This window comes from Atractosteus spatula, chromosome 23 (genome assembly GCF_055471065.1).
Source record: "Atractosteus spatula isolate fAtrSpa1 chromosome 23, fAtrSpa1.hap1, whole genome shotgun sequence".
Taxonomy (NCBI): domain Eukaryota; kingdom Metazoa; phylum Chordata; class Actinopteri; order Semionotiformes; family Lepisosteidae; genus Atractosteus; species Atractosteus spatula.
The window spans coordinates 1,548,471-1,574,431 of NC_142728.1; the positions used below are offsets into that span (position 1 = coordinate 1,548,471).

Sequence of the window (25,961 nt, forward strand, 5' to 3'; positions counted from 1 at the left end):
CTCGCCACCCCCACCCTCTCTCCAGCTTGCTAACTTTTTAAGCAGCCATTTAGGACTCTCATCCTTCAATATTCATTTTCGCGGACGTCATCCAAACTTTAATTGCCGGAACACTCTGCAGGCGGAGAACTCGGAAGTCTGTTACGACGGCGAGAGGGAGATGGTCCGGTTATTTTTTTTAAAAACGTCTCCCTTCAACAGCCCGTTCTCTATACGGGTCACAGAGGCAGCCAAAATGCTCTTCCAGCCCACCGAGTTCACCCAGTATAAACAGCTCCCAGACACCCCATGAAACACATCTTCCTCGGATCTAGAAGGAAGCGTTCCTTACAGCAAGACCTCCGCTCTACCCTTCCATGTGAAACTCTTCCAACTCGGCTCAATTTTAACAATGGAATTTGCAAAAACACCTTCACTGGTACCACTCTGTGTGAACGTCGTCAAGTCATTATGCACTTCCCTCAGGCTCTCTAAACGCCTGTTATGGAAGCAAATATTATATACAATAAGCTGTTACTTCAGCTTGCCAACAAACTGTATATGAAACTATGAAAAACTTATGATCTGTATGTGATAAACCCTCCGTTTTATACAACAGATGCCAAGCAGAGCTGCATTATCACCCAAGCTGATTTATTCCCAGGCAAAGAATGAACTACGTGAATTGGACACATAGCCAGTATTGCAAATAAGGGAATATATGCACAGATGGGTAATACACAGGCTGTGTAAACTGAACAAATGTGCATTCTTCAACAGATCCGTGTTTTTGGGGAGAATCTTGATGTCTCGCTTTCAGCTCTGTGTGTGGCTGCCATTCACACAGGACTCATGCAACAATGGAGCTAAAGTCCCAGCGCAGCTCCTGGGCCCTCTGTGGTTTAAGAACACATAACTGCAGAACACATCTCCCAAGTTTTAATAAGAAGTATGAAATAAGAGGACAGTGTAATACACCATGGAATGTCATAGACTAGTTTTAATATCCTCTCGTGTCATACTTGTCATTAAATCGAATACTGTAATCATTTAAATACAAAATCATCATGATTAATACATATGCATAGGGCTATTTCACATAGTAAAAATCACCGAAAGATTAATAAATTCATAATTCATTCTGGTTTTAATCTCACAAGGGTACACAGCATCAATGAAAACTCAAGGGGAAAAAAAAAGTGTCAGACTGCAGCAGTTGGCATATATCCTTTTAAAACATTACAAAAATAAAGAACTGTATCATTTCCCCACAAGACAGACCTGTGGACATTTAATTCGTAAAGAGTAAAATGGCAAAGTGTGAGTAAAAATAAAATGAAATATTTATATAATATATATAGCAACAACATGCTGCCAAGTGAATCCAATCACAGGAGCCCAAAGATGGACGCATCAAGGATAATTTGGAAAAAAAAAACATTTCAAATTGGAATGTGTTAAAGAAAAAAAATCCAGGTCAACAAACGCAAAAAATACTCTTTTTGTCTTTTTAATACAGTTATCTGTACACATGAGAGAAAAAATGCTAAAATTAAACAATTGAAATTATAATATCCCTTTTCATTAGGCAACTTAAATTTATCACAATGCAGTTAATACTAAATCCATATTAACTAATAAATCAGACATATATTAGATCACACATAGTAGAAAGAAAAAATAATGAATTAAAAAGTCAATAGCATTGGACTGCACAGAAGTCCACAGTGTACTGGATAGGAGCATTGGGGAGTTAGGTTGTACCAAATAACAGACACGTTTTCTCTTTTAATACTTAAAATATAAAAACTACTATTAATTACACAGGTAGGTTCCAAATGAGGCTTAGCAGTCTTGAATGGTTAATGTACAGAACAAACCGAAAACCTGAAACGGTTTTTGCCCTCCTCAAGATGCAACATCAAATTTCGAAGCTCAAGCACATTCATAATATTTGAACATTCTACAGACCCACCCATTAACCCCCCATCCCTACGATACACAGAAAAAACACTGGAAATGTCCTTCTTGTAAAAATGAGACCCTTTTAATGACTAATCCTGCTTGATTTAATTGTAGCTTTTAAATAAGGTATATCGTCAAGTATCTCTGTACAAAATTTAACACAATATCAAAGGCAAAACTTACAATAAACGCAATCCCGTTCCCCACAATTGGATCATTATTATAAAAGTTATTCAGGTTACATTTTCCATTGCCTAAAACAAAGTTGAATCTAAGAACTACCAGTTAACGTCTGTCAAAATATTAGAAATCATCTTTGTTTCAAAAGTGAAATAAGATATTGCACCTTTTTAAACCAGAGCTCAATAAAATGACACTGAAAATAGAACACATAAAAGGAATAAACTTAAGAATTGGTTGCCATCTGTAAAACACCAATACTGGTATTTTGTAACAAAAGAATTCTTTTTTCCTGTAACAAAATATCACAGTTTCATCTCACAGAATTAAAATGTTTTATGTAAAAAAGGAACCTACACATAAATTTACACATTCTTAAAACATGTCTTGTCCCCCCCTCCCCACACCAAAATCAATTTTTACTCAAGACTGCTAAGCCCGTCATTACTTTATTGCAACAGAACTAGAAAAAATAGATTATATTGCGTTTTGCTGAAATGTTACAATTTCGGGGTACTTTATGGAGTCTCAATCTCAATTGAAACAAATCCTCTCCTCAGCTCAAAAAGAATCCCAGAAATTGTCCTTTCGAATATAATGATGTCCCGTTTTAGTAAAATTAAATGTTCCTGATTTAGAAATTTGTATTTAATTGTATAAGTCATTCTACAGCTAGTGTTTCTCACTAAGAAAAAAAAGTAAAAGTCTTCAAGGCGCTGCAAATCTAGAAACCTCCGTTAGAAAAGGTTTTTTTTCTTCGTTTCATACTGATTCCAAAATCTTCAACAAAAGCATATCCACTCTAATGTTCCTGTGGGGAAAAACGAGGAAAGACAAAAAAAAACAGGCGTTGAAACGCAAAGCTATTGTGAAAATACTGGGATAATGCATTTACCAAAAAAATAAATGCTGTCCAGAGATCCACCTTCCAAGATTAAGACGACAATGCAGCAACTGAAATTAAATTCTCATTTATTCTGAGTCAGCTAAGATGGGGTCCTAAAATCAGATCAGCATTTGTTACAATTAAAAAAAACCTTTGCAGACATGTTATTTCTGGAAAGGTTGCTAACTTTTGCTTAAGATTTAAGGGTGTTTGTGAAGTTTATTTGTACTTTTCCCCCCCAATTTTGCTTCCCACAGGATGTCAAAATATTAATGACTGTAATCGAACAGCTGTGCAGATTAAAAAATACATGCAGCCTGAACAATGGGGAATGGCGTAGCCTGCAATTTTTCTGTCTAGGGATTTATAATACCCAGTCTCAATCATTATCTGTCAAAAGGAATGGAAGTGCTGGACCAGATACAAGAAGTGACAGATTTACGTGCAATTGTTGCATGCTTATAATGCACTTTATAAGCTAGTATACAGTTGCACGCATTAATTAGGTAATGTGTTTGAGAGTTCTCTTTACCAAGGAGGAGACCAAGATCCACTGGACTAGTACAGGCTAAACCGACGCCGAGCAAAGCAGCACAAAGGTAACGTATTCAAAACTACACCCCGTTTCATTGTCATTTATGTCATTACATAAATGAGATGTTTCAGTGACTGTGAGCGCAGCTTTTAAAACATTAAACATGGAATGCACAATAAATTTAATAAGTGTTAGTTCCATGAACTGCTAAGTCCCAGATGCACGCCGGGAGTCAAGAGATGGAGGGAGTGTGGTACCTGAAGGCCTGGCGCCGGTGTCTGCTGTGTGCCCTGCCCATAGTACGCCCCCTGCTGTCTGTAGTACTCCGCCCAGGCAGCACTATAGTCTGGGGGAGAGCTCTGCTGGGAGGCAGGGCCCGCAGCCTGGCCTGGTGCAGGAGAGAGAACACAGAACTATTTAGAAATGAGCTTGGATAACGGCTTCAGATGGTAGAAATAAATTAAAAATTATGCAAACACACTATGATCACCAAAAATGAAACGGTAGTCTTTGAAAACCTGAAGCAAAGCCTATAAATGTCAATTCACAAAACCCTTCATTCCAGATTCCTTCGTTATTTAAAACCCCTTGAACCTCATTCCTGTAACCAGGAATGGGCTGGGGAACCCACAGCGACCGACAGGGCTGCGACGCTACAGATGTGCTCAAGAAAGTGCTCCCCGCACCCTCAAGCCACACAAGAGCATCACTTGGCCACCCAGACAAAGCGAGAAAGCATAAAAAGACAAAAGTGTCGACTTTAAATCAAAGGACGTTTAAATTAGACCATGGACTGAGAAATCTGCATCATTACCCCAGAAATATCCTAAACCGATCCTGCTAAAAGAACAAAAGCCTTCCAACAGAGAAGACAATGAGGGGACTTGATTCAAGTTAAAATCCTCGAAGACAGAAGGCAACCCCACCGACTTCTTCAGAATCGACGCAGAAACAAAGCAGAAGACAGAAGCGTGGGGGTGTGGAACAAGTTGCCAAATTATGTTGTTGAAGCCGATACCATGGCTTCTTTTAAAAAAAACAGCTGGATGGGATTCTTAGATGAAGTACTACCAAATGTGCAAGATGGGGTGAATTGCCTCCTCTCATTTCCAAACTATCCGTTATACTCTGTACTATAATAAATATTTACTCAAGTCTTGCATGATAACTGAAAAGTAACAGTAACAAATCTCTTCATGCCACCTACTCTGTTTCTTGTAGTACTCCTCCCATGCCTTGCTGTAGTCAGGGCCTGTGCTCTGGGCTTGGCTTTGCTGGCCTGTACACAGAAGAAAGCAGACATCTTTAAAAGAGACGGACTGCATTCTCGGGTCTTTTGGAACATACACACTGAGCGTCAGAAAGAACTGCAGCAAATTCCAAAGACTGTCTGGAAAACGATACTACCAGCCGCACCGAGATGACCCAGGTCAATTCAGTCTGGTATTTAATTGACACCACCAGGGCTCATCAATAGCATGTGCACTCGGAAAGTCACAGGTTATTAGCATGGGACCACAGCTGGAGAGGTAACACAAGCCGCACATCTGCGGCTCTTGCAACTCAAGCTGCCGGTGCCGTCTTGTGCAATTTCTCTCACAGAGCCTGGATAACCGCCTGTCCACTGACGGATCGGGGAGCTGCTGTCGCACACGAACAGCACGGCGTGCGCCAGGACCAACCCACAGAAGAGGCAGGAAGAGAGGTCCCAGGACTGGATCAGTGGAGAGGTTTAAGTCCCTTCTGACCTCCCGGTGAATCTTGACATGGTGTTGTGATTCACGGGCTCCCAAGACCGCCCCCCCTCACTGACGCACTGGGCTTGGCTGTAACATCCCGCAAGGCCGGGAACCGCGGGCTGTGAACATCGTGGATGGCCAGCGACTGTGCGACGACTTTGTCCAGCCTCCAATGTACCGATAGCACAAAGTTGTCTCGATCAGCAGGATAATTCCTTTGGTTTTACTTTCTGGATTTTCACCCGACTAAAGGACCCCTTTCAGTTGAGCACAATCAACTCTCGGAATAACAAGGCAACTTTGCCTTTGCGCAACAGTCACTGATTAAACATAACTGACCACAACACTCTCCAAAAATCTAAAATCTGCACTTTCAAAAACACTGACATTTCTTCTGAAGCACAATATAACAGCACTACCCAGGGCGTTTCTCGAAAAGAGTAGGGGTGTAACCCCAGCGTCCTGGCCAGATTTCCCATTGGCCCTTACCAACCATGGCCTCCTAATAATCCCCATCTCTGAACTGGCTCCATCACTCCGCTCTCCTCTCCACTGAGAGCTGGTGTGTGGTGAGTGCACTGGTGCATCATCCAGATGGGGCTGCACACCGGTGGTGGTGGTGGTGGAGGGGATCCCTAGTACTTGTAAAGCGCTTTGAGTGGAGTGTCCAGAAAAGCGCTATATAAGTGTAAGCAATTAATTACTATTAATTGCCAAGTACAATTAAGATTTGCACAATACTGAAACACGTGCAATGCCACACTGGAAAAGCAATTATATCTTGAACCCCAAACTGATTCTCCCATCTGGGGACAACAGTAGGACAGGCTCTGGCACTGCTGAAGAAACACCACAGCCCACAATATCCACCTCTCGAGCGTCAACTGATAATTATATCCAACGTGCAAATCTACAGCTGGTGTGCGGTGACAATGCACAGGCTTGCCAGCCTGAATCCCATCCCCAAGCGTCAGCATTGCTGCCAACTGGCAGGAAGGACCCAAGCCTGGCCAGGAAACAGCACCATGACATGTCGGGATTGCTCCTGCAGCAACTGCAAGTCCTGTCAAAACAGGACGCCATGGAGAACTCACGCCCGATGGGCCGCCAGGCGACTCGAGGCTGCCGGCTTCTGATGCCACCGACCCGAGAACGACCGCTGGCCGGCCGAAACCCACAAATCGGTGGCCATCAGAGAGCAGAGGCCGTCAAATTCTGACGATTCCCAGTCCTGCGTGTCAAACAGTGATGGCAAAGTCACATATATGAAGTAAAAAAACCCACAGAGGGTCACGGCCGCTTCTGAAAGGGAGCCAGTGGTTTGGCAGCGTCATCGATGGCAATCCGACTCAAGGTTGACACGCGAGACCTGTACTCAATACGACATGGCAGCAATCCTGCACAAGTACCTGACCCTTGTTGTACTCTTTATCCACACACTGGGCGTGAGCTTCTGGACATCTTCAGTATAGGAATATTGCTGCAAGAGTAGTATTACCTCCGTGTTCACTCCTGAACCCGTTAGGCTCTAATCAAATTCAAGTTGAAATCGACTCCAAAACCCGCCCTCTTCATGGCCTTCCCATGAGAAGTTAAATGCTTTATTAACTTCCAGAAATTATCGCTTCTGAAACACGTGATTTTCCAACACACCGCAAAAACGTGTGTAGCGCCAATAGAAAATATGGTCACAAAAAAATAACTCAGGTCGGCACACATGGGGCTTTACAAGTTGAAGGACTTAGAATTTTTCCCACTTTCGCACACTAGGGTGAAGATGGCGGTGCGGCGGCTCTGTGGCTAAGGATCTGCGCCTGTGGCTGGGAGGTTGCCGGTTCGTATCCTGTGGCCGGCAAAGGAATCCTACTCCGTTGGGCCCCTGAGCAAGGCCCTTCACCCCAGCTCCTCCAGGGGCGCCGTATAAATGGCTGACCCTGCGCTCTGACCCCCAGCTTCTCTCCCTGTCTGTGTGTCTCATGGAGAGCAAGCTGGGGTATGAGAAAAGAAATTCCTAACACAAGAAATTATATATGGCCAATAAAGTGATCTGATCTTATCTTTGCTGTGCACACTGGCTCGTCAAAACACCAGAACTGTCTCCGATCTCTCTCGATGTGGCTTGTCGTTCTCCAGAACGTACAGAAACGAACTTGACGGCTGGCAGAATGGTGTGCAGAGGGCAGAAACACCGGGATGTGCTCTCAGATGTCAAAGAGGATCAAGGAGAGTGCCGAGCGGTGTGTGTGTGTGTGTGTGCGCGCACGTTTGGGGGGTGGGGTTATACTCTGGCACATGAATGAAAAACCTGAAGCCAAGGTCTCTTTCTTCAACAGGCTGGTCAGTTGTGACAGCCTGCAGGAGTCCTGACCTTTCCCCCTTCCCCTCCCCGGCCTGCTGGGGCAGAAACGCAACCTCTTGCGATGCCTTTCAGAGGGCAGGCTGCAGACATGGCGCTGTGCTGTCGTTCCCCAGCACGCGGATGTCTCCTTGCAGCTGAGCGCAGCATTCACACGAGGATGGAGAGTGCATGGACGGGCCTTGTCAGTGTTTTCTTTGCTTCCCTATGCTTTATTACAGCTCCAAACCTCTGCATCTGCAAGGATTCAGGTTGGAAGAAATGCGTGAGCCTGCTCTCCACAGCACTTGCCTAGCTTTTTATAATACTGCTCCCAGGCTTTGGAATAGTCCATCTGTCCGGTCTGTGATCCATTGTGACCTGTAACCAAATACAGATTACACTGTTTGAAAACAGGGAGTCTGCATGAGGATTTTTTAAAATACTTAAATCATCATAAAACAGCACCAGATCAAACGCTGCTGCTTATTCACTTTGTAGAAATGCATCATCTTTCATTGCTGCTGCTGTTTTTTTCCCCCCCAACAGGAGGCAGCTCTAAGTGCTGGGCTTATAAGATTGCTTTGCTAGCTGATATTCATCAGAAACGTCAGTGACAGAGGGAAGGAAAGGGAGAGAAGGCAAGCATCAAGGTGAGCCCACGTGTCCACGTGTCTCTCTGTGCCAGTCTGGCATCCAGCAGTGCACAGGGTGCCGAGGGTGAGTCCTGACTGCAGGAAAGTACTGAGCCAGGGAGAAACGGAGACCCTCCCCTTGCAGGGCACAGGGAAAAAGTCAAAGAGGCACTTACTGGGGTCCTGCTGGCTCTGCTGTTGCCACGTCTGATACGTTGTCCCCCATCCTCCCGTCATGAATGTCTGTGGTCCGCTGGGGCAAGGAGAGGGGAGAGGATGGTGAAACATGGGGAGACAGTGCAATCAGAAACTTCACAGGACTCCCCGTCTCTGGGTCTATATGAACTAGTTAACAGACGAGTTCAACGTCTGTACCACCCTTGCATTTCTGGAGTTTTGTGCTGCTTCACCACATTCGTAATAAACTGGAGCAACGTTTTACACTCAAAACCCGGAACTGGTAACAACCACAGAGGAGGAAAGCGTCTTACAGGAGAGCTACAACTGGCATTTGAGGTCCCGTGAAAAGCAGCCCTTCCTTCTCAACAGGCCCCGTAATGACTGATGTAATGTGACGTACGCGCAAACAAACACAGGTTGTGCAGCAGATATTTCACTGCAGAAATTTATGAGGTGACCTGGAATGCAGAGTTAAGATGTAGCATTTGCTGGCAAAACTGTTTTGAAGTCGACAGCAATATTTACATCAGATTAAAAGAGGTATTCAGAAGCCTGCTTCTTTACAACGTAATAGGATCAGTTCACCTCACTGGAAGTTTTGTTGCCTCGTTCTGAATCGCAGAACATGGTGCTGCGCATACCTAGAAACTTTATTTTGTGATGCAAACTGGAGGTTTTACACGTTACTGTGCACATTTTACTTTCATTGTGGGTTGAAACGCTCTCATCAGTGCCGATTCTTCCCAACCCAGAAATACAAAAGAGTGCCGCAGGTCCCCTGTAACACTGTAGGAGAGGATGAAACGTGGGCCGTACTTACTTTTGGTGGGGAGTAGCCGGCCCCTGGGTGAAGGGGTTCAAGCCAAAACTACTGTTTCCGCCCATCCCTGAGCCCTACAGGGTCAAAAAGAAGATGAGGGTCAAGTGATAGAACGGGCAGGTGCAGCAAAGGTCAAGGGGTGAGCCTTTGGGACTATCCTTGGGACAGTCAGGCAGGCGACTCAGAAAACGCTCAGATGATGAACTGCAGCTTTTCCTGTGAAGTTTTGTGCTTAAGGAGTCCTACTGCTACACCTCAAAATGGATCAAAACCCGAAAGCACTGGTGTTCCAGCCTTCAGCTTGATCGGGTGTACCAAAACTTGGCAAGAGAAGCTGCAGTTTACCGTCTTGAAAACAAAAGCAGGAGCCTATATCCGTAAGCAATCCAGCCCACTTCTGGATTTCAACAACTGTATTCCAAAAGCTTATCACAGCAGGCACTTCACAGGCATAATTTGATGCGAGATACCTGTAATTTTCTTGCCTGCCCAGGGAGTTTCAAAGAGAATCCTCCGATACCTACACCAACAGCACCCCCAATGAAATACGGCCATCTCTGCGACCTGCGCGCTGGCCTTGGAGAGACGGGAAACGCTCAGCTGCTCTCACCCCAATTTTCTCATCTATGAGTTGCCTGGCCAGCTCCATCTGCTGAGGGGTGCCACGGATGGAGAAGATGCGGACGTTGGGGTCGGTGTTGGGAGGGGGGTTCCTCTGGAGCTCCACGTGCGCCCCGGACTGCTGGTTGATGTTCTTGATCGTTTCTCCACCTGAGTGACGACACGACAAAGAGGCTCAAAGGCTGCGAACACGGAGCGGACTGGGAACAGAACGGGAGACAGTCCAGGAAACCGGAAACCCTGCTCATGTCTGAGGATCGGCCATGAAAAAATATTTTATTTTAGCAGCAAGAAGGAATGTTCATTTCCCCCATCGACACGGAAAATCTCTTGCACTTTTAATTCATTACGTCCTTGAATGTTTGAAAGCACTCTGGTACAGTTCATGATAGAGGAGAGAAAAGCTGTTAAACCATTAAGAATAATTCCAGCGTCATTTTCACCACAGAATTTTTTAAAAACGTTTTAAAAACTCAGGTTCGCGCTAATGGGCTCAACAGCCTTCCGAAAAAGCAAGAACTGGTCCGATTTGAAGTCGTTTCAAAACTTCTCAAAAGGCAACACAGACCTTTGCCGTTGTGAAACCTTCTATTGACCCCATTAAAGGCCTTAAGAAAAAAAGACCCTCGCTGAATTAAAATTTAACAAGAAACTGGTCACTGAAGCTGCATTTTTTATATAGTTTAAAGGGCAACTTTCGGATTTCTTTGTCAATCAATCCAGCCAACTATCGCCAATTGTCCTCGAAGCATTAAAGTAGGTCTTTAACGGCCAACAGCAACTTCAAATGGGGTTTTTTTAAACCCGTGAAAATCGGGAGACAAAAATCCACTTGCCCTTACACGAGTTAAGGCATTTCAAGGACACTAGCAGTGCAAATAAAGACATTCTGCGGAACGTGTGGAAGGGAGCAATTAAACATCCAGGCGAAAGGAACGTCAAAAAACCCTGATTAAAGCGTATCCTTCTCGGGCATGTTCCCGGCTCTGGAGATCTCCATCCTCGCTCCCCGGCCCTCTTGCTCCGTTCCATTTGAATAAGGGCACGGCCCGCCCTCCTCCCACTCCCAGTTCAAAAGGCAGAGCAGCGATGCGGGGAAGCCGGGGATGTCCGAACATCAATTACATGTTTGTTCACTTCTGGGTGACACTTCCACGACCCCCCGCGACCTTTCCCCTCCTCCTGCGGCCCCCTTCACTGGGCTCAACAGACTGCCCCCAGGCCATTAACCCATTGTAAACCAAATCGAACCCCTGCATTAATAAAGCTATAATGAGCTCGAGGTGAAAGAGAGAAAACAGACACTACTCAATTCACAGAGTTATCCATTGATGGGAAATTATATTAAAGCTCCGTTAAAGAAAACTTTTTACATCTCGGCCTAGGTCGTTTTGGCCTGGGCTTTCTGCCTTTGGCTGCGTTACGAAACGCGACGGTACGATGCACTTGGACACCACGGTGCTTCTGGGAGTGCCTCTTCAGCACTAAGGAGGTAGTGAGGTTTTTAGAAGGCCAGCAAACTGTAACCTAGAATGCTCTTAAACGAGTTCATTAACTGGACCTGGGGAAACCATACCCAGGAACGGGCAGCCAAAACATTTCCAAACTGCCTGGCTGCTGCGCGATGTCCCAACGCTCACAAAAACGGCATCGGGTGAACACAATTCATCCAGAGAAACCGGATATAGGCAACTGGTTTGAACGAGGACAACCAAAATGCTGCTTTTATTTTATAGAACAAAGGATTCAAAAATACCCAGCAGTGTTTCCCTCAGACAGCCGGGGAACCAGAGACAGACGGAGTGAAACCACAGTGAGGAAACTGCAGCCTGAGCCGGGTTGAAGGAAAGCAATGACAGCAAGCCTGTTGCGGGCAACGGCTTGCAAAAGGTTACTTTACAGGCTGTCAAGGTTCTCAGTGAAAGAAAGCCCCCCCCCCAGAAAAAATCAAGGAGAGAATGAACAAAAACCAAACCCTAACGTTTTGACAACGGGCGGTGTGACGTCTGGGACTCTTTTCTGCAAATGGGAAAACCACTTTTGCTCGGCAGCCCGTCCTCTTCGTGGGGTTTTAAGATGGAAAGCATAGAAACAGCCCCCCACAGAAGAGTTGGGTTTTTTTGGGGGTGGGGGGGGGGGGGGCAGTAAAGTTGGAGGGTGAGCCCCAGGACTAATGCAGGGAGGCAGGAGGGACCAGCAGGTCTCCCATCAATCCCAGTCCTCCAGTGAGCCACCACGCACACACATGGGGAAGAAAGCCCAGTGACAGCAGGGTTAGCATCGTAAAGCAATTAATCAAACTCGCCAAAAAGCAGCGCTGACAGGCCCCAGACCCACTGACTTCTCCATCAATATTGCCCTGTTTCTTATGCTAATTCGGGGAAGAGGCCCCAAGCACCAGGGTCTGTTTGTTCCCCCCTCTCCGCACAGAAGGTACTTGACATTTCTATTGCTGTGGTTTTTATTATAGGTGAAACACCCCCTTCACCATACACACACCACCAGCCAATCTTCAAATGGTCAATGACTTTTAAATAGCAGGCAATAGAGTGAACATGAATAGCCAATAAGCTAATTCGACTCTGTCATTCTCTAACTCGACTCCATTGCCTTGAAAGCCACTCTCATTAAACGTAGGGAGCAATCTTCCCCGTGATTGAGGGCTGTTATTATGAACCTTTAACAATTAACGTCACATTACTTTACACACATTACCCCCTCATTAAGTGCTTTGGGAAGGGAAAGAATGGCACTTTCTTTTAAGAGCAATATATGCTCTTATATGTGAAGAAAAGGGAATTATGGTGACCACCCATGTGCTGGTGACTCATTATAAACTTTTTAGGCACAGCAGCAGGGATTAAAACACATACAGCCACTTAATTCTCTGAACTGAATCGGCCTAAGAGAAAAGTAACCGTGCAGATACAATGAACAAAAAAAAAAAATCACTTGATACATTTAAAAACAAAAAGAATGCATAAATCACTGGCGTTTGTCTCTCCTATTCCACACACATTCAAAATTGTCCTCTTAGCACAGATACAGATGGAATTTCTTACTTGCTGAAAAGTTGACAGCGTGATGGGAAAGAGTTTGCTGGGTGTTTTTGAGGACATCCACTCTCCGAATACCCGGAGCAAGAACAGAGCTTATGGATCAGAAGTCATTTTTCTTTAGTCTACTAGTCTTTCATGGTTTCATTACATGCAGGAGTTGTCGAAGGACAGAAGATGTTTTTACGTGTGTCACAAGTTGAACTTCCTCTTATTCCATAACACGGACACAATCACATAGGCGTACGAGTACAGTATGTATATATACACACACACACATTACAGATCATTGTTTGTTCTACACTAAACTTCTTCAGTGTGCAAACTGAAAGAAAAGTGTACTTCGGTGGTGAAGTTCCAACCTGTAAAACAACGAACTTACACTAATGTTATCTGGTTTGTGAAGAGTAATTGGTTTTCAGCTACAACAACAAGAGTGGGGGGGGAAAGAACCAACACAAATCACTTTCAAAACTCCTTCCAACACCAGCAGCGCCGATTCTCAGGCAGGTTTCCTGGGGTCCCGAAGCACGCGCTCACCTTTCCCGATGACCAGCCCACACTTGTCCGCGGGTATCGTGTACGTCACTTCCTGCAGACCCCCTGGCGCCCCAAGGCTCCAATCGCCGCGCCCCCGGCCTCTACCTCTGGGACCACCCGGACCCCCGAATCCATCCCGCTCCTTCAAAAGCGGAAAAAAAAATTGCTGGGGGTGGGGGGGGGGGGAAGGCATACTCGTTTCACAGATTGTTTCTTTTTTTTAAATCCAAGAATTTTGCAGTAAACTCTGAACATCCCCTAGACGGATTTTAAAAGAGAAGCCCTGAATTTTGGACATGAAGCTACAGTGGGTGGGTGGTCACCAGTCCATTTCATTCAGATTTATTCTGACTTGTATGGTTAACATGCGCTGCCATATGAACAGATCAGATGACCCAAGAGAGGAAGCCAGTTGCCGTTTTAACTGCTGGTACACCTGTGTAAGGAGCTCACTCCCACTGAACTACAGCGTCGAAGGAGACATCCTCACTGACTTATCTACCACACACCGGGCTCACTGAGAACTTGTGCTGGGTTCTGTACTGCAGTGTCCTGGAACTCGCATGTTCTTTCATTACAAAGCCTGACATACTACATTATTTTACACCTCAGCATCCCAGTCTTTTCAAGGATGCATTTTAAAAATGCCATGTGGTTTTTCCATTAATAAAGAATTCGAGTTCCCAGTCAGAATCTTTGCAAGGGGCGCTTTGGTAGGTCTCTTAACTTAGTGCACAGCAAGAGACACTGACCTGACTGACTGCAGAGCTAAGCAATTTGTTGAATTTCATGAGGAAAACAAAATACTACAGTTTACCGAGCAAGAAAGCTAAGGGTTGTGTGAATTAGGTTAAACCAGAACTTTTTTGTCTTAAACTATAAAATTCTGAACAAAAAGTTCTGAAACAGGGAACACTCTGAAGCTATTGTAAAGACATCATGTTGATGCATATATAATTGATATTTACTGCAACAGTCAAGCTTGTGTTACAGGAAACCAATACTTCACCCATGCAGAAGAAAACATGTCCACAGCACTCACTGATATTTATAAGATAGCAGTGACAGCAGGCATGGCAGACGTTCATGTAACATTGATTAGCTGTTATTAAATTAACACAAATGTTTGTCTATAAAACTTAGGAAGTACAAGTTCATTCTGCAACTCAGTTGGTTATTTTCAAAGAGAAAGTGATATCTACACCAAGTAAAAATGTGATGTGCTTCACAGTACAAACATTTTCAAAGCTGTAGGAATCTTGCTGTATCCCAAAGGCGTCAGTCACATGCTACCGCAAATTGTTTGGACGTCCCTGGGCTTTGTAAACACAGTGTCATGCAATTATTGTTTAATTCTACATTTCATAGTAAAAACTAGACTTCATGGGCTTGGTTCCACCTGGTGGTCCCCTCACCACAGCTTTTATGATTATTGGGAAGCCCAACTTTTCACACTAGAGACGCAAACCTACAATTTCAAAAAAGGACAAGAGGCTTTATTTCTAAAGAACTGCAGATAAAAAAAATCTACTTTTTGCAGATAAATTAGGGTTAAAGAAATAGCCAGGACTAGTATTAGAAGATGAAAATTTTAGATTGGGGTTTGCTGGCTGGTAAAATTTGCTCTTTAATATTACAGCCCCGACCAAAACTTTAAATATTAAATATTTTTAATTTAGTGCACAAGCAGGGAACCATAGTCGCGAAAAAATTTTATTTTATTAGAAATTAAAATAAGTAGAAAACATATTGTTATACTTATATCGAGGTTATAATGCACTTTTTTCTGTTTTATGTTACATAAACAGCTGATGGAAAATAATTTAGTTGTTTTACCTGGTCATAGCTGTTATAATCTACCACATCCCACTTTCTAAATTCCAAAACACCTTGCCTCACACCGGAAATCAGAAAAGAGATGAATATTTGGTAGAGTTTTCATACTGTGAATTGTTCAGCGTTATGATTATTTCACATTTGGATGCCTTTTATATATATTAATACAGAAGGCGTCCATGTAACGCACAAATTCTGAATTCGACACGAGCTCACAACAGAACAGTATTAAAGTTTTAAGCTGTTCTGAAAATCTGTGAAAAAATGGGAAAACGCTTAGTAAGCGGTCCACAGAATAAGCCGGCATTCTGAAATGTGAGGTGACTGCACACAAGTGCTTTAGTCACTGAGATGTGCACAGATATTATGCAGTATTTCAATGAGCCACAGCTCTATGCAGTTCAGTTTTAATGTAGTCATACACTTCCCACATGGGGTTTCCCTTTTAATTTTTCCGTGAGCCCAAAATGAGAAAACTTTGGTTGAGGGAGGGGGGTATATCTTTGTTCTTGTACTGTTTCAAGTACAAAGGGAACATTTTAAATCGTTCACAAAACAATGACACTTGAACTCCCAAACCTCTTCTGTTCGGTCACAATTTTAATGTACCAGTGAAATGCCCTTATTTTTAACAGGGGGAACGCCGAATTTAAAAACTAAGATGGCGTTATAAAGACCTCTGATCATATTTCCAGTCCCACCTCTTGTTCTGCTCTATCTGACGGTGGTTCTAGATGTGGTCTGTTGGTCACCACTTTGTCTAGAGGAGGCACTAGCAGACTGTGACTGGATTTCCTAAGCAGGCGTGTAAAACTCCAGTCAAAACTCAGTACTGACTGGGGACAAACTCTGTGTTGCACTGAATGGGTTTCTGTGGTGTGCTTATTCCAGTCAGTTTTCTGTGCTTTAAAACGTCGCGAGGCTGTAATTATTTAATCTGCAGCTACATGGGAAAGCACATATCGCTAGCTTTGAACTTCTGAAGGATCACTGGAATGAAGGCATTATGAGACAACACGCACTGAATTAAAGACGTTGAATAAAAAGACACTGCCGTTATGTTCTTTACCTGTGCGGTGTGGACCAGCTCGTTTATAAGGTGGACAGCATGCTGACATCTCTCTGGCTGCCCCATCACCTGGGCGATTCTGTCTGGACTTATTCCATCATCTGTGCACAGAAGATCAGAGCACTTAGTAAGGGCTTAGGTCCTTGAAGAACAATATATTTTAAATGATTTTCGCGCAAGGCATTATTTAACGGTACCTCACAAAGACCACAGGTTTTACCCATCACTCATGCATTTACAATGAGACCACAGATGCCGATTATAAACCCTCCCTCAATGTTGGCTACTGAGGTGCTCCTCTCTTCCATTTCAATACAGTCACATCAAGAGCAAGAGATATAAAGTCGCGAGCTTTATACCAGTATTAAAGAAAAGATCTAAACCTGGCTTAAACTGGATCCGCACTCCTGCGTCATTCTGAATCTTCTTGATCATCTCCCCGTTTCTGCCGATAACGATGCCCACCGCAAACCGGGGAACTGCCACCTGCGGTTTTGAAACAGAACACTGGGTTAGAGGATATTCCGCAACTGTACTCATCTTCCACACACCGGAGGGGGACGGGACGGGACGGTTCTCTTACGTCCAAACTGCTGCCGCCCAGCCTCGACCCGAAGTCACTCCTGCCGCTCCTGAAGTCGCCCTGGTCCTTGTCCCGGATGATCTCTGCCACCAGCTCCCTGGCTTGCTGCAGAGGACGCACAGGCATCAGCTTTTGTGTCTTCAATGTACCTTCAGAGCTCAGCCCTCCAGACTGTTTCTGTTGCTGGCCCCTTGTCAGACTTCCAGTGAATTGAATTCAATTAGCAAAGCTATCGCATAAATGTTTCATATGCTCAGCGTCCCACATGCAGAAAAGACAACGCACACAACACACAGGGCGTCTCGTGCCTGACAAAGCCTCCAGATTTGCCTCTTTCGGCATTTAATGTGCAACACAGACGGTTAAGAACAACAGAAACGTGGCAGAGATCATTATGGTGAAACAACCCAGAGTAATTACCGAGCTTATGAAGCCAGGGATATGACTGGACAACTTCGAGCAGCAGACTATCTTTGTGCAAGCTTTCACAATGCTCAGGCCGCAAATTCTGCAGAGGACGTCTGGCGTATTACATTGGAATAGCGGTAGACAACGGCATGGTACTTGTGTTCCATTTCATGAAAGTCCGTTTTCCAGCTATTAATTTCTTCAGCGGCCTTCATGTTCACAGTAATTAAGCTTCACTGAAGCAAATAAGCTACTGTATTTCAAAGTCCTGCAACGGAAGTGCCAAGATTCCTTCTCAATGAAGAGAGCGCGCTCAGCCGCGTTGCCAGTGACAGAGGAAGTCTCCCCCCGCGGTTTAAGACTCCTGCAAACACACCTGCACTTTGTACGGATCTCCAGTGATTCGCAGAGGCTTGTCGGCGCCTGTTGGCATGGGCCCATCTTGGATCATGATCATTTTCACACCCGTTCTTTCCTGGCAACAAAAAGAAAAGTTTTTTTTCCCCCCTGCCCAGAGACAGCACTTTAAACACAACAGAGGAAAAAAGTTAGCTGCCTTATCCCAAGGACTGTCAAGATCACAGTTAAACAGTCCAATGGAGGAATACTGGGATACAAGCTATAGAGTTTGTCCATGAGTTTAAACACACCTACAGTATATGGGTGGATGATTATATTTAAAAGGTACATCGCTTTCAACAGCAAGCAACAGAAAGTTGCTGAATGTGTCTGGTTTTAAATCTATGCACTCACTAAAGGAATCAAGGCTGCTTCAAAATTACAACCAGTAGATTTCAACCCAAACACTGAGAAGTGCAACGCACATAAATAAAAAATTAGTTCAGGTGGGTAGCTGCGTCAGCATGCGCAGGCTGCAGATGAACAAGAAATATGTTTTTCCCTGCTGAAAAGAGAAGAAAGAAAATAATGTTTCGGCCGTGGAGCCTTCTTCGAAATAAGAGGAGGTCACGCAGCCTATGAAGTCCAATTGGAAGAAAGTAGTTAATGTATACAGGGATTTTGTCCAGCCTTTTTCTTTAAGAAACCAGGGTTTTCCCCATCTTCCACACTGCATTATGAGAGTCCGTGCCGCATGAAGTAACGGCGTCTCTCGCTGACTGGAAAGGCGCAGGTGTCCATGAGGTCTCAGGAGGCACGCTGAGCGCACCCCGGCGCAGCTAAGCCCGCCAAAACTCCCACAGTGCTCAGCTGGCTGCCTCACCACTTGTCACATTTATGAACTGAATATTTGAGGGGGGCAGTTGTCTGGATAAGAGCAAAAAAAAAATTGATTCACGGACAAAAAGTCCTTAAAAGTTTGAGAGCACAGCGTGAGAGCTCATCTCCTGCTCACTGCTCACACGACCCGTTCCCTCCGCCCTGCGTGGCCACACATCATCGCAGCGCTTCACGCCATTATCCTGAATGAATAAATGAAGATGTCACTCCACGACAGCATATGTGCTTCAGAACTGGGACTGAAGACCTGATTTCCTGTTGTGTAGCAAGTCCTTTTAAGAACGTGCACGTGACAATCGGATGTTTTTCCAATTATAGAAATTCTCACAAGGATGGAAAGTTTATTCAGTGCTGACACGTGCTTGAATTGTTTTAGCCAGTAATCATTCTGTGACTGCTGCCGAGCTACTGAGGTAGCTGCAGGTTACCTTAGCTAGCAGTTTTTCAATCTAGAAATATTTCATTTCGCGATTCTTGTGTCAAGTGGATCCTTTGAACATCCCCAGCTAATTCCCCATCAATCCATTTTCTAAAAGCTTTATCTAAAAAAGGGGCACAGGGGAGCTGGAGCCTATCCCAGCAAGCAACAGGCAGTAGGCAGGATACACCCTGACATGACACTAGTGCACTGCAGGGCAAACAAACAGGCACTCACACCAGGGCCAATTTAGAAGGCAATTAACCTACCAGTGTGCCTTTGGACCATGGGAGGAAACCAGAACACCCAGAGGAAACCCACAGGAACCCAGGGAGAACATATAAACTCCACACAGACAGCACCCCGGGAATTGAACCCAGGGTCCCAACACTGCCAGGCAGCAATGCTCACCACTGCACCCCGACATGCCACCCCCCAGCCAAAACCTTCAACTCAAAATAAAGCCTAAAACAAAAAGACGCTCTAATCTTTACCATCAACAGCGGCACAGAGGAAAATAGTTTTCGATTTGGGAGGAACTGCAGCACGAGACGAGAAGGGGTTCTGGAAAGGCCAGCACACAGATTCTCTTGCGATACGGGGTGGAGACGGGGGAGGGGGAGGGGGACAGCACCCACCTGCAGCTGTTTGATCGTGTCCCCCCCTTTCCCGATGACCAGCCCCACTTTACTGGCTGGGATAAGGATCTCCTGAATGGCGCTGTTGCCATCCGGCTCGCTGTGGAACCCGGGGCCGTTCCGACACCGGTCCACTATCTGTCCCAGCAGCCTCTTTGCCTGCCTGACGAGGGAAGGAGAGGGGGGGAAAAAAAAAAAAGATCAGCCGCTTCACATGACACAACGGTCAACAAAGTACAGAAATGCCACAAGATGGATGGACAGCCCGACAGTGCCTTAACTAACACATGTACTAGTTGGGTGCGTGACTTTGGCTTCCTGAAATACAGTTGCTTCCATTTACCCAGCAGGCTTCGTCCTGCCACATTCCTGGGAATGAACGCTGAAGGATCTGGTTTCAAAGACCTACAAGCTCCCCTGTGCAAAGCATGCTGGGATCCCTCCTCCTGCTGCTCTGTCCCAGTGTGCACACAGGGTAACATGCACGGCACTTTTTCTGCTAGAAACGGCAATGGGGATCTTAATTCAAGGCACCAATGTGAGGGATCTGATAACATTTTCATGAGAAGCTCCCTTTCAAGTTGTGAATTTTGCTCATGATCAGACATACCAAAGTATGGAAACTACGTGGAAGTGCATTAAAACCAAAGGCATGAGGATTTACCCAAAGGGTTGTGGGAGTATGGAACAAGCTACCCATTCATGCTGTGGATCCCGATTACCTAGCCGAACAGCGGCCTCTCGTTTGTAACCTTTCATAGCTTGCGGCGCCAGGCAAGACAAGCCAAGACTGTCTGGGCAGGAGCAAGAGGCACAAGACCTGTGACCTTGGGGCCAGAACTGCAGGAGTCCTTCAGGTCATAAAGCTTGGAAAAAATGCCTTTTCAGAGGGAAGCCCTTGGAGCAAACCACGGGACGGCACAGGACACGAAGCCCTCACGAACCGGAGCCGACAGAAGCTCCCGCGTCACCCCTACTGGTGGAACTGGAACAGAGGCAGCGCACAGCGGACGCCAGCCTCTGCGCTGCCAGCTTGTCTGCACAGGGCTCCAGGGACATGTCAGCAGGTAGAGGAGCAGCTCACAGTCATCGCCTGGCAACAAGGAGCAGACCAACAGGGACACGCACGGCGGGCGGGCCTGGCAGAGCGCCAGCCTGGGGGCTGTTCCACAGCCGTGAGAGCCTGCCGACGCCGGGCTGGCGGCCCACAGGGAGTAAGGATCGCCCAGCGGGAAAGGGCTCGGAGCGTGTCGGCAGGACAGACTTGCAGGGCAACGAGCTCAGGAGTCTTAGAGGTAACTCTCCAATCAGGGTGCGGAGCTCAGGGCGCAGTGTTTAACCAGCTCTAGCTGGTCCAGGAGTGGCAACACCAGAATAACGGAACAGAGCTGGTCGGCAAAGTCCAGTACCGACTCGCACCGAGTTTCAAACAGCATCTTTCAAGGCAAAAAGGTAGAAAACTGACCCTGCCAACACGCCACAAGACTGCCTACTGCGCGAAAAAGCAACACCAATAACCGCGCATTTCTGTTTCTGCAGGGCCAACCTATCTACATGAGTAAGGAAGCAAAAATAGCAAACAGGTCTCCTGTGAGCAAAGGTCCCAGCATGCAACGCTCAGGGTAGGTTGCAGATGCGTGCCTTCAGCATTCTGGGTAATGTAGTAAGACTAAGCTTGTTAAAAGGATGCTACCTGTATTTCGAAAGGAACGCGTTTTGGAGAAAGTTAAACAGGTAAATGTTAAACAAGAATGAATTACAGGGTACATTTCAAACAAAGAACAAAATTATTTTTTTCCCCATATGTAATTTGCTTTAAAAAAAAGTAACAGAAGTTAAAACTTTGGATTTTGGCCACTATTATTTCAACAATGTATGCTATAAGTCTTTAATATTCTTTCAATCAAAGACTGCGCATATTATTTTATATTTTTGCATGTAACAGAGTTTTGCATTATCATGCATCCCTCAACTTTTCAAATATAGAAAGCTCTTACTCTATACTCTCTGGGGTCCCAGTCAGCGTACAGGGCCTCTCCATCATACCGCCACTATCTGAAGAGATCAAGAAACCATTATTTTTTAAAACAAGGGAACAGGTCATACGTCTTCATTAAGCATTCAACCCCAGCATGCAAGTCACAGGGTCTCCAAGTGGCCTTACCTGCAGCGATCTGAATCTTACAGCCAGATTCTAGCTGAATTCTTGTGATCTGTTCACCTCCCCTGCCAATAACTGCAAAAAAAAAAGTAGAAACAAAGGCGTGCTTGTTTAAAATACCGCCCAAGTCAACAACCAAAGCAAAAATCTCATAAGCATTTGACATGTTGCTCAGGAGCATCCAGTTAAAACATTTTTGCAACATTTCTTAGCCGGGTGGCGAGTTTTGTTAATGTAAACATATCGACAAGATACAAAAACACAAAACAAATAAAGCTGAGAATATAAAAGAGCAGCAGAAACAGTGGGGAAGAGCTAGGTGTCTCGCTGACTTATTGGATAAACGCGACAGTAATTGATCCGAAGTGGATTTCGCACTTCAGGTGGGCAAAAGTTTAATCAGCAGCCGCCTGGCATCCTCCTTCCTTTCCTTGAACCGCATATACTTATGCGAGAATAACGCTTTGCATTTTTATGATGGCTGGAGGCTCTGTTCCAGATCCCCTGCTCCAAAGGACTGTACGTGTAGGCCCCTGTAGTAAAGTAGTTCAACGGTGACAAAAATCAGGAAGAACTGGCTTTCGCCTCACCTCCCCCATCAGTCCACCCTCACTTTGCAGAGACCGATCACGATGATCAATCCCATCCTGCCTCCCCCCAAAAAAACCTCAAATCCACAAGAAACGTGTACTTACTGAATCCAACCATTTTATCAGGCACTTTGAAGTCTTCTGTCATAATAGCCCTGCAAGGAAACGTAAGAAACCACAATGAATCTCAAACGTTAGAAGCGAAATTCCAACAGTTAAATTCTGCCACGTACCTCCCCGAACAGCCTGTGACACTACCTTCTGCGCTTACCTAAAGCTTAAGCAGCAGGAGGCTTTTAGAAATAGAATTTGAAACAACCAGGGGAGCTAAGTGTTCCACAGATATACTTTCACAACGGTAGAAGACTCTGTACACCTGCTGCTCCTCAGTTAAGTTTTTCTAAATTTAACCAACAAACACAGGCAGATGTAAACCTCACAGGTCAGTTACTATTCCATATTTTGGGTTAAGAAGAAAATGAAACCTGCCTGATAAACTTGTGTAGCTTCTTATCTACTACAAAAGTCAGGTGCACTCGTACACTAAACACATTAAAAAAAACTGCATTTAAAAGATAAGAGTTTTTAAATGGAACTTTAACCATAAGGGATTCAGTCACACATCTGAACCCCAAATCTTCAGTGCACACCCACCCACCTGGGAAATTGTAATCTTGCAAAACCCGTGCTGTCGCTTGGGTGACAAAATTGGAAACTGTCCGTTCTTGTGGTGTGCACATACAGATCGCTATTCGCAAATTAGAAAATGACTCAAGGCGACTGAAACAAAATGTCTATCAGGTAGGCTGATGCAGGCCGGAATCAGCCACCTGATGCAAAAAATATCAAGAGAAACCATGTGCAACTCCTCCTTCAACCTTAACAAAAATTAAGAGAAATTCTGTCCCCGTTAGAGACGTGGAAGAGAGCGCGGGATAAAATTCTACAACCACCTGTTGCAGTGGAAAATGATGCAAAACACAATTATCCTCCAAGAATCCATTTTCCCTACTAGGCTCCATAGTTAGCAGACAGATTCCAGCCTCGGTCCAGCTGGTAACCCCGCCTGCGAGTAGGGCTTGCGTGGGGCCCTGCAGAAGACGACTGGATCAATACCTACTTACACCCTATCAATACAGTGAATAGGCCAGGCTCACCTTTGATGTACCATTGCTCCGAGCTGGTTACCTACTGTGAGGAGGGGGGGGGAGAGAGAGAGAGAGAAGCCACAGTATTAGCACATATTAATCTAACTTTTCATCTTTTAAAGCTTAATACAAAACAAATTCAAACACTATGGCCAAATTGAATGTGTAATGACCCAGGACAGATAGTAAGAAAATGGATGAGATGGTTCTGTCAATATTTTCTATAACGGCCGCACAGCTGGAATGTGTGCATGGTCTGTGAAAGCAGCCTGCTCGCTGGGAGGGGGTTCAGCACAAGTCTCGGCAAGGGCAAGCTCCTGAGCAGATCGGGCCGCTGATGGCATTACATGCACTGTGCTTCAGCGGAACAAAGTGTCTCAGGCAGCAGAATGAAAGGCCATTTTCTGTGATTGCAATGGGGGGGGGGGGGGGGTGAGGGACGAACAAAGTGGGGAAAAAGGTTTGTGAAATGAAACGTGTGCCTCTGTTTAATACAAGGGAAACGGAGGGCTTCAGAAAGGCTCATCTGCAAAGTCAGAGGGCAGTTTAATAACTGTGCATAGACTCTCAGACTCAAACTTTTTTTTTTTGCCAGTTAGCAGAATCGGAACCTCTGCTGATCAGAGCTAATCAGAGCTCGGGTGTTACAAGTCACTAGTGATCCACCCTGGTTCACACAATTGTTCCCCAAATGTACTGAAATTTTGCAGTTAGGACTTCTCGGCATTTGGAAAATCACATTTACATAAACCACACAAACCACTTCCTATGGTCTCAGACATTCCTAACGTGCTACCATGTGGATGTACAATACCCAATTAAATATCGCAAATGCAAGACTGCTTAAACCCAGCCTCTCATAGAGCCCCTCAAACAGTTTTGTTTTGAGCAATATATCAAATGCTTAATAGCTGGCTGATCTGTCTTAAAGTGATCCTGAATGTTGAAGAACACCATCACCTTTAAATTCTACACAAATAAAACTAGCAGGTGGGATTGAATGATGTTTGTTGATGAAACAACTTTGCTTTTGGAGGTTTACCTCTGAAGCAAATCACTGTACACAACTGTAGCTCAGCAAGCAAGTGAAATCTCACTGAATTACACAGGCAGTCGCTCGGTCATAAATTCATGACACTGGTATTAACTTCCAGAAGTCAGAAGACGTGAGGGGAAGCACGTGAGTAATGTACCATGTTCTTACTTGTCACTTCAAGTTATCGTCTGAGTTAAAACCGCTATCATTCAGAACAGTTAGCTGCAGTTAATTAGATAAAATCCTTTGGGCTGCTCCTTCACCAGTTCCCCACATCTGACCTTTGAAGGTCACTCCTTGCAACCTACAGGCATCTCTTTATGGACAAACAACCGATTTACACCTTTTTGCTACAAGGAAGCCTGCAAACTTCTGCCCAGTTTTCCCAAAATGAACATTTGTGGAACAAAGAACCCAATTCTTTTGTTGATGAGCGACCTCCTGCTGCAGGTGGAGAAACATGTCTGTGCAATCATGTTCTAATGACCAACATAAAGCCAAATTTGACAACTGCGATGTTTCTAGGATTCAGGAACCAATCAGAGGAATTTACATATAACCTTAGGGAGAATTACCTTTTGATTCACAAATGGTTGCCTTACAAACACTTCTCGTGGGAGGAATTAAGTTTGTAAATTGAAGGAGAAGGATGCAAGCATTATTAAAATGGTACTAATCAACTCTGGCACCAAGTATTGGGAATATATTTTTTCTTCCAACTACTCCTTCACTCTCCTCAAAAGAGGGGGGGGTGACACTTTGCTGCTGCTCCTAGGTCTGTCTGCAGCACTTCCATCTGAACAAGTGTCAATTTGATTTTGGGGGGGCGGGAAACTTTCTCCTTTGTTAATGTAATTTCGATTTGCAAGAGTTCTGCATTCTTATTAAAATTTGTCTCAATCCACAGTAAGGGCTGCAACTCATGAATCAAAAATCTGGTTGCGATTTTTCCCCAGGTACTGTGGTTTTTGTGTTGCAGGTGTGCATATAATTTACCGACTGGACGCACAACATTGATATTGCGGAGAATGTTGTTTCTTTCATTACCTTCATGCAAACTATCTGAGGAATGACTACTCGCCAATTCTCTGCACATGCTTTGGTCGATTCAGGCTCTCTCATTTTAATATAAACAAATTGTAACTGCACCAAGAGGAACAAAACAGAAGACCAATTTGAAAGAGGCCAGTTTCTTCAGTTTATGACGATTTAGATTTCGATTTTGAAAAACAACTGAGCATTTCACACCCCTACAAAATCGGTATAAAAAGATCTACAAAATACAAATTAAGGTTACTCACACATACATGTACCCCACCCTGCACTGCTTAAGGGATGGTAGCTCATCCATAACAAATCTACAG

General features: G+C 44.8%; 1 protein-coding gene across 4 annotated transcripts in view; it reads right to left on the reverse strand.

Annotated features, from left to right (window-relative positions):
• Positions 1-961: 961 nt before the first annotated feature.
• Positions 962-25,961, reverse strand: part of fubp3 (far upstream element (FUSE) binding protein 3) — a 41,209-nt gene continuing 16,209 nt past the window's right edge. Inside the window, exons 3-19 of one of the 4 annotated variants that reach the window (XM_088940279.1) lie at positions 23,571-23,604; positions 22,519-22,568; positions 21,827-21,898; positions 21,660-21,717; positions 19,663-19,825; positions 17,744-17,842; positions 16,960-17,064; positions 16,760-16,862; positions 16,377-16,477; positions 13,472-13,613; positions 9,865-10,025; positions 9,255-9,328; positions 8,431-8,507; positions 7,932-8,000; positions 4,753-4,824; positions 3,803-3,933; positions 962-2,935 (exon numbers count right to left, since the gene is read on the reverse strand). In XM_088940279.1, coding sequence (XP_088796405.1) covers positions 2,927-2,935; positions 3,803-3,933; positions 4,753-4,824; positions 7,932-8,000; positions 8,431-8,507; positions 9,255-9,328; positions 9,865-10,025; positions 13,472-13,613; positions 16,377-16,477; positions 16,760-16,862; positions 16,960-17,064; positions 17,744-17,842; positions 19,663-19,825; positions 21,660-21,717; positions 21,827-21,898; positions 22,519-22,568; positions 23,571-23,604 — 1,520 coding nt within the window. In that variant the 3' untranslated portion in view covers positions 962-2,926. The remainder of the gene's footprint in view (positions 2,936-3,802; positions 3,934-4,752; positions 4,825-7,931; positions 8,001-8,430; positions 8,508-9,254; positions 9,329-9,864; positions 10,026-13,471; positions 13,614-16,376; positions 16,478-16,759; positions 16,863-16,959; positions 17,065-17,743; positions 17,843-19,662; positions 19,826-21,659; positions 21,718-21,826; positions 21,899-22,518; positions 22,569-23,570; positions 23,605-25,961) is intronic. The other 3 variants (XM_088940280.1, XM_088940281.1, XM_088940282.1) reach the window with 3 other exon arrangements.